The sequence below is a fragment of the Tupaia chinensis genome, unplaced genomic scaffold, assembly GCF_000334495.1.
Source record: "Tupaia chinensis unplaced genomic scaffold, TupChi_1.0 Scaffold000567_1, whole genome shotgun sequence".
Taxonomy (NCBI): domain Eukaryota; kingdom Metazoa; phylum Chordata; class Mammalia; order Scandentia; family Tupaiidae; genus Tupaia; species Tupaia belangeri.
In genome coordinates this window covers 3,385,433-3,394,290 of record NW_006160080.1, presented here as the reverse complement: position 1 = coordinate 3,394,290, position 8,858 = coordinate 3,385,433, and the positions used below count along the sequence as shown (strand labels likewise).

Genomic DNA, 8,858 nt, shown 5'->3' with positions numbered 1-8,858 from the left:
CAATCCCTTCTCCTCCATTCTCCTCTCGGGATCTTGGGCACGCACGCACACGCGCCTGGCGTGAGTTTTAAGCCACCGGGTCCGGGATGCGAACCGTGGTCGACTACGTGGGAGTCCAGCGACATAGCCATTACGCTAACTGCTGGTCCCGAGAGACAGAATTTTTAAAGCAACAATAAATATACTTGGTTAAGTAAACCCACTGAAAATGTACTTATTACTAAAAGAATCAACTTTCTGAAGGACCAGAAGTGCTAATGTTAGAAGCTAACCACTGAAACAAGTGAAAGAAAAGTTAGCCATGAATTTAGTGACCTCCCCCTGCCACACACACACACACACACACACACACACACACACACACACAATGTTATGAGCTTCTTCATATTTCATTTTTTGGTAGAATACTGATTTCATTTTGGGAATCTTTTCCCTGTTTTCTCTTTCTTATTTGTGCAATGAGCAGCAAAATATAGAAAAGCTTTGATCCATTGAAAGTAAGGTTTGACCATAACTGTACATAACTATAGGACTCTTTAGCTGGATTTTAAAGATGTGTGTCATCATCTTTGGGAAAACATGTATGCTATTGATAGATTGCTTGATGAAAAAAAGAGTGCCAGATATTGGAGCTTGTGGTTTTTAGAAAGAAAAAGTAATTCATACCTGTGCTTGTAGGCAGCACTTGAGGCAATTGATGAACTGGACCTTTTTGGAGCCCATGGCGGACGCAAGTCAGTGATCCATGTCCTGCCTGATGAGGTCGAGCACTGCCAGGTACTTGTCCAGCATCTCGCATTCCAGAGAGCAGGGAAGGGCAGTCCTGGAGTGGAAGACCTGGGCTCCACCTCAGATTCCCCAACTTTCTAGCTTCCTGGTACTTGACTTCCTTGAGCTTCAGTTTCTTCATCCATAAAATGGGCCTACTAGGACTCTTCCCTTTTGTCCCACAAGGTAGTTGTAAGAATCAGAGTAAATCTTCTTAGGCAGTTTGTCCAAGCACTTTGTAAGCTGGGAAATACTAACTATGCAAACATAAGACACAGGTATGCCATATCTATGCAATCAGCAATCAAAGCCATCTGGAGACAGGATCTGGTTTATGTCTTTGAACACATAGGTGGTTTTCTCTCAGGTTTATCTCACAGTGTCTCCTAACACAATTCTCCCAAACTGAATGACTGGCAAGCACTAGTTCACTTGGGGGGGGTGGAGGTAGGGATGGGCAGAATGGGCAGTATAGGAGAGATGAGATGGCAGATGAATAGAGCCTGAAATACCAATCAGAGAAAGAAATGATTTATACAGAATGAGGACTCCATTAAACAGACAGTAAGTCATTAACTGTTAGTCAGGAAACTCTTGGGGTTTCTTTATAATTATTTATTTCTTCCATGAGTGAGAGAGAGCACCTCTAGCAGGGTCCTGATGCCACGGTTCACCCTCAGACTCAGCCAGCTTGGATCATGGGCTCACACATGCCTGGTGTACTCAGGGAGGTCTCCAGACACAAACCAGTCACCTTCCATGTGGGTCAACCTCCCAGAGTGTTACATTCTAGTGCCACCCTCAGCCCTAGTCAACTCTTATTTAGTGAGGACCTACTGTATGCCAGATATTGTGCTATTGGAGTGAGACAGATCTGGGAGAACTCGAAAGTGGAGAGCTTTCAGGGGGAGTTTATATTTCTAGGTAGAGACAACCTAGAGAAGAGTGACTAGTTAAAAAAACTGGACCCAGAGATCAATGATCTAGAATGATCTAGAAAATGAAGCTTTATCCTGGAGCTGAAGGATTTCATTCAACTTTTCTCCACCTTCCAGCTCACTCCATTTTCCCCCATTAAGTCGTCCTTAATGGGAAATATTATATTTGTTAGGGTACAATTTGATAGGCTGGTGTGTATAGATGTGTAATCTCGTGGAAATACATGAGTGCTGTGGCCAGCTGGGCTTGGGTTAGTGCTCTGGCACTGTGTAACGGCATGCCCTGAGGCATGGGACTCTGTGTCTTGGAATTCTGAGTCCCATAATACCTTATTCCTTCCTTGTATGGAAGAGTTGATGAGCTGATGTTTGCAGAAGTCTAGCTCCATGGCTGTTCATGTTAGATCTCAGTTGTTAGCTGCTTTCCCTTCCCAAACGTTTCCTCGTCATTTCAGCTTCTCTCCAAGTTTGCAGTGCCTAATCCAGCCACTTTATAATCAAAGCCTTATTACAGTGCCTCTAAGTAAGCATTGCCCCTAGAAAGAATCTTAAGGGGGCCGGCAGGTGGCATGACGCTGGACTCCCACATGGCCGACTGTGATTTGAGTCCCAGACCTGATGGCTTACTTTCTCACTTTCTCTTCCTCTCTCTCCCTTTCTCCCTCTCTCACTTGGCTTGCTCTTGCTCTCACTCTGTCCCTCTCTGATCAAATTAAAGATAAATAAATAAAGTTAAATAATTCTTTAAAAAAAAATAGCCTTAAGATTGAACTGTTGGATCATCTGGAAAATCATGACACATTTTTGCATAGAAAAACATGTCATGACTTTCCCAACATCCTAATAATTCTATTGTTGACCATTTTGCCTGAGTGTTCATGACAGCTTCTGGATTGACATGGTTTCTGGGTCACCCTGTCCAACTGGTCCCATTCCAAAGAAGCCAGACATTTCCCTGAGCCAGCCCCCTTTGTGTGTTCTCTGGTCTCTCTTCTTAGCCGGGAGACTTTATCCTGCTGACACAGGTACCCTGTCTTTAGCCGTCTGCATGTCAACAGGGAGACAAGCAGTTCTCAGCACGGGCTCCAGGCAGTGCTGTGCTCTCTCCCAGGGATCAGGAATCATGGCTGGGTAGGAAGGGTTGGCCAGTGGGGCCATGTTGGTAGGACGGCGCCCCACTCAGAATTGGCAAACCCACGTGAATGTTCCCTTGGGGCCAAGATCATGATCTCTAGATACTGTGTCTAACCGATAGTGCTTCTCCAGGCTAATAATCTGCCTCTGTTTTTCATTCAGTCCATTCTCTTCTCCATGCTGCCAAGGGCATCGACATCTAAAGAGATTGATGCTGGGCTCCTTTCCATTATTTCTTTCCCAGCCTTTGCAGTAGAAGATGTAAACCTTGTGAATGTGACCAAAAATGAAATTATTTCCAAGCTCCAGGTAAGTGCTTATCATGCTGGTGCCCTTCTGCCCTCTGGTGAGTGCCACTTTCACATGGTGACAAGGAGTGGCTCACCCATGCCTCGGTTCTCTGTGAGATTAATGGACTCAGAGTGAAGTTTATGCAAAGCTGAGCACACAGGCAGAAAACAGAATCACACGGTGACTACATGCCTCTGTGTTCTGGTCTGTTCTTTTGTGAATAACAGAATTACCTGAGTTTGGGTAAGTTTTAAAAATAGAGTGTTGCTCAGCTTACAGTTTGGAGGTCTGAGGTCCAGGAGCCACATCTGGTGAGGGTCTTCTTGCTGGAGGAGACCGAGCATCGCATAGCAGCAAGAGGGACAGGCAAGCTTGTCTATGTTCGAGTGTCTTGTTCTGTCGCCTTATAAGTCCACCAGGACTCAATCGTGGGAGCCCCACCCTCCCCTAATTACGTCTAAAGGCCTCATCTTCTAGATTATTATCAGATGAAGTTTCCTCTTGATGTATTTCAGTCAGATTTCAGCACATGAACTTTTGGGGAACATACTTAACCAGGTAAATCCAGAAGCTGTCATGAACTTTGGTGACTCCAAAGTTAAATTAAAAAATTTTTGAATCCCTGTTCTGAGGTGAAATGCAGTAACTATGGCACAATCCACTAAACTTAGAATGTCATTAAATATCCCAGTAGAATGGAATTATCAGCAAACTTATCCAAATGTAATCTCCCTAAGCTGATCTCTGCATGTTGATTGTCCCACTTAGATTCAGTGAAAAATGCTTTTGTCTCAGAAACAGGTTAAAGGGTCCCAGTCATATTCCCCTCAAGAAAGCAGCTGTATTAATTAGGGTTCAGTGGAGAAAAAGGAACCTCTTTAGGCAATGGAGATAGGAAGTGAGTTAATGCAGGGAATGAAATGTTTAGGAGAGGAGCCCAGTCTAGGCTGAGAGTTCTGGACTGATGATTCCAAGAAGGAAAAAGGAAGTGAAAAGAAGGAAAGAAGAAGGAAGAAAGGAAGGGATTGGGGAATGGACACCCAAAGCTCCAGTCCAGGGATTAGAGGGTCAAATTAAGCGAGTGCTGTCCCCTCCCTCCTTTCTAGGCACCCAGGAAGCTGGAGAGGCACCCTAGAGCTGTAGCAGGAAAACCCGCAGCACCTGTCCTAGCAGGAAGGTGCTTCAGGAAGGTGGTTCCTAACAGAAAGCCCTGCCCTACCTCCTTGCCAAGCCTTGCAGGGGCACATCTGGTCAGCAGAGGCTTCCGTGCAGCCAGACCCTAACTGTGGGGAGTCTGGGGAGTGTCCTTCCAGCTTTCCAGTCTGTCCAGTAGGAAAGAGCAAACCAGTTGCCCTGTGTCTTCTCCAAATACCAAGGATCTCTTGGCATCCTTGTGTGATACAGTGAATCAGAGTGAAAGACTGGCCGTTCACCAAACTCTTTTAATTACACCGTAGCCCTAATACTCCCGTGGAATGTCTTGGCATTCCTTCCCAAGTCCTCTTCAAACCCGAACATACCTTGCTTGCTACTTAAAAATAACTCCTCAGGGGCCAGCAGGTAGTATGGTGGTTAAGGCTATAGACTCACACATGGCTGGCTGCAGTCTGAGTCCCAGACCTGCTGGCTTGAAGTTCGCACCAGGCATGTGTGTATGTGTGCCCAAAGTCCCAGGAGGAGAATGCAGAAGGGATTGCAGCATAGCCATCCCTCCTGGGGGGTGAGTTCACACTTTCCCTTTCTCCGTCTCTTTCTCTCTCTCTGGGGTATGCATGTGCCCTACGGCAAAAACCTTAAAAAAAATAACTCTTTGGTAAAAGATTCAAGGGCAAGAGGATGAAGAGCTGCTTTTTGGAAAGAGGATGAAGAGCTGAATTAGCAATGAAAAGGCAAAGAAATTCTTCTGATTTCATCTAATGTACATTATTTCTTTGTCTTCCTATTAGGGGCGTTATGGATGTTGTCGCTTCCTTCGAGATGGTTATAAAACCCCGAGAGAGGTTGTATTCAAATCTTGTTTCTGTGGTTCCTTAACTTCTCTATATCTAAGTCGCCACTGTGATGTTCTCCCTTTATGGATTCTAATTGCATATTGCAGTGTTAGGAAAGGGAAGCATAAATTTGGGAGTCAGCAAGCCTACAGTTGGGCAATGGAATAGTTAGATCTTCGGGAGGACAGCAAGCTGAAGTTTATAGCCAGTTCACAGGCGAGTTCTGTGGCCCACACTTTTTTTTTAAAAAGACCAGCCATGGCCTTCTCCTTAGGTTTCTTTGCCACAGTGAGAAATCTAACCATATACATAAAACAGACCACCTACCAAGCACTGTGATAGGCAAATTGCTATTTATTTGTTAGAGATATAGGAAGCATTCATAAAACGAACTACCAAGGAGTCTTCTATATATTTCTTATTTACCTTGTGAAACTTTACCATGGAAAACTACCTAAATAGCATCTTCCCATAGAGTAGAATTCTAATCACAGCAACTTCCAAGCTGCATTAAATCAGATAAGCAAGGGAAACCCAGTGAGACACAATGGTATTATATATGTCATCCAACGTCACCTTTCAAAAGCTTCACCTATTTGATTTCAGGACCCAAACCGATTACATTATTGAACTCAAGCTCTTTGAAAACATTGAATGTGAGTGGCCTGTGTTCTGGACGTATTTCATCATCGATGGAGTCTTCAATGGTGATGGTGTTCAGGTGAGACAATGCTGGGTGGTGAGTTGATAATCATTTTCATCCTACTGGTGTGCCGAGTATTTAAAATGTAGGGTTATGCAAAAATGTAGGTCACTGTTTCAGTTTTCTATTGCCACTTAACAAAACTCAGAGAATTAAAGCAACAGATACTGTATTTATTTTTTCATGATTTTGCTCTTTGGGCAGAGCCCAGCAGGGACAGGTGGTCTCTGCTCACTTGGTGTCAGCGTGGTTAGTTCCATGGGGCCGGGGACCTACTTCCAAAATGGCCTCACTCTTGTGGCTGAGGACTTGATTATGGCTATCAACTGATGCCGGCAGCTCAACTGGGCTATTCTCTGAGGCCTCAGTTCTCCTCCATGGCTAGCTTGGGCTTGTCCCAACATTGTAGTCCCTGGGTTTTGAGGCTTTTTGCATGGTGGTTGTCTTCCCTCAGAATGTAAAAGCAGGAGCTGCCCAGCTTTCGCAAGTCTTCTTGGACTTAGAAAAGTGTCACTTTGATTGCACTCTATTGGCTAAAGAGCCATCACATGTTCCAGGGGAAGGGGATCAGACAAGGGATGAGTACTAGGTGGTATGGTTTGTTAGAGACCACCAAAAAGCAGTCTATCATAGACAGGTTTTGTTGTCACTGCTCTTCTTTCCAGATCAGCTAGTGGTTTTGCTATCTGTAGCTCTAGGTTAGGGGTTCTGTCAGATAATATCTTATTTAATATTAACAGCCTCCAAACCAGCGTCCTGACCTCCGACCTTGCTCTCTGCTGTTTCCATCGTCCACACTCATGTCATAGTGACCTTCATACATTTCACTCTCTCCAAAGGGCCAAGAATTGAGTGGGATCTTATTAAAGTACAAGTTAAGGGACCAGCAGTTAGTGTAATGGCTATGTCTCTGAACTCCATGTAGTCGACCGCGGTTCAAGTCCCAGACCCGGTGGCTTAAACTCATGCTAGGCACATGTGCATGTGTGCCCAAGATTCCGAGAGAAGAAGGATGGTGGCATCGCCATCCCCCCTGGGAGGTTACTTCTCACCGTCTATCTCTCTGTCTTTGTCTTTCTGGCGAACACATGTGCCCTATAGAAAAAACCTCCCAAAAAAAAAAAAAATGCAAGTTAAAGGGACCAGCAGGTGGTGTGGTGGTTGAGATGCTGGACTCCCACATAGCTGACCATGGTTCAGGTTCCAAACCTAGTGGCCTACTTTCTCACTCTCCCTTTCTCTGTCTCTTTCTGGTCAATAATTGAAGAATAATGATAATAAATAAAATTAAAAATAAATAAATCTTAAAAAAATGCAAATTAGATTATGTCACTGCCTTGTTTAAAAATTTTTAATGGCTTTCTTTTCTTTCTTTTTCTTTTTTAGAGAGATTTTTGCTATAGGGCACATGTGCTTGCCAGAGAGAAAAAAAGAGAGAAAGTTAGAAATCATTCCCCAGGGGGATGGCCACACTGCAATCCCTTCTCTTGTATTCTCTTCTCAGGATTTTGGGCACACACACACACATGCCTGGTGTGAGTTTCAGGTCACCAGGTCTGGGACTTGAACCACAGTAGGCCGTGTGGAAGTCCAGTGCCTTAACTACTACAGCACCTGTTGGCCCCTTGAATAGATTTTTGATTGCTTTGGGGGTGAAGTAGAAGCACTTCATGTATTTTGTAGACTTCCATATGATCTAGTCCTTGTTTTCAGCACTTTGGCCATAATTTCTTTCTTCCTTTCTTGTGTTCTGCAATCCAAGTACACTGAAATCCTTTCTGTCCACATTTCTTTTTTTAAAAATTTGCTAGAGGATGTATGTGTTCACCAGAGAAAGAGAGAAAATACCCCCCCACCATGAAGTAAGACCACACTACAATTCTTTCTCCATTTCTCCCTCCTTTCAAGATTTCGAGCGTGCATGCGCGTGCGCGCGCGCGCACACACACACACACACACACACACACACACACATATGCTTGTTGTGTCTCCCAAACTCCCATCCAGTTTCAGGACTCAGACCTCTCAGTCTGACATGTGGGATCCAGCTCACATAACCACCAGGCCACAGGCCAGCCCAAGACACATTTCTTTAGCTTCTTGTAAGTACTATGTGCTCTGCTGAGCCCTGAGCATACTTTGTTAGAGCAGACCTGTCCTCTTTGGGGGAAGGGGGATAGGAACTCTTCTAAAATTCATTTTAGCTTTTGAAAGCTCCCCAGTTCAGGAATGCTGAAGGGCTTCAGAACCCACAGTAAACTTGAAATGTTAACATGTACCTATGGTTAATGGTTACTCTTCCACTTCAATAATTATCTGGGGTCTTAATGTTTTCTTTTTATCACAGAATTGAAAGATCTCAAAGAATTGACTTTGAATTTCAATGGTGAACAGGCTTAACAGTTACTAGAGGGGGGAAAATCTAAGGAGAGGAAAATGTGCTTAGCATCTCATTTTGTAAGCTTCTCGGAATCTACTACCCTTGAGCCTGTGCCATCTTCTCCACTTGTTGCCCAATGACAGTTACAGAATGATACACTCGTGCCCATGCTTTGCCATCCATAAGTTTTAAAAAAAGGAGAATGAGACCCAGAAGGTATTTGTCTGGGCTCTCCAAAGTAGAAATGTGTTAAATAGCTGGGTTAAGGGTTTTTTTCCCTTCCTTCTCTTTCCTCTTCAGTATGTTAGGTTTTATCACTGCCTTTTAATATAATGAAAACATTTGCTTCAGTAGCTTTTATTTTTAACTTTTTTAAGTTGTGTTTTTCTTTTGGCTACTGGGTTCATGTGCTCACCAGAGAGACAAAGAGAGGGAAAGTGAGAATTCACCACCCAGGGAGGTATGGCCATGCCACATTCTTTTCTCTTTCATTTTCCTCTCAGGATTTGGGGCACATGTGCATGCATGCCAGGCATGATTTTCAAGCTGCCAGTCTGAGACTTAAACTGCGGTTAACCATGTGGGAGTCCAGCACTTTAAGCATCACTCCACCTGCTGATCCCTTCTGTGCCTTTTATATATTAAGCAGTACA

The 8,858-nt window shown here is 44.1% G+C and overlaps 1 protein-coding gene across 1 annotated transcript in view; it reads left to right on the top strand.

The window, feature by feature from the left end:
* Positions 1-8,858, top strand: part of PHKA2 (phosphorylase kinase regulatory subunit alpha 2) — a gene marked incomplete in the record, with an annotated part of 84,256 nt that overhangs the window by 27,787 nt on the left and 47,611 nt on the right. Inside the window, 5 exon segments of the mRNA XM_027775475.1 lie at positions 679-777; positions 3,003-3,149; positions 5,078-5,131; positions 5,729-5,748; positions 5,750-5,843. Of these exon segments, the coding sequence (XP_027631276.1) occupies positions 679-777; positions 3,003-3,149; positions 5,078-5,131; positions 5,729-5,748; positions 5,750-5,843 (414 nt within the window).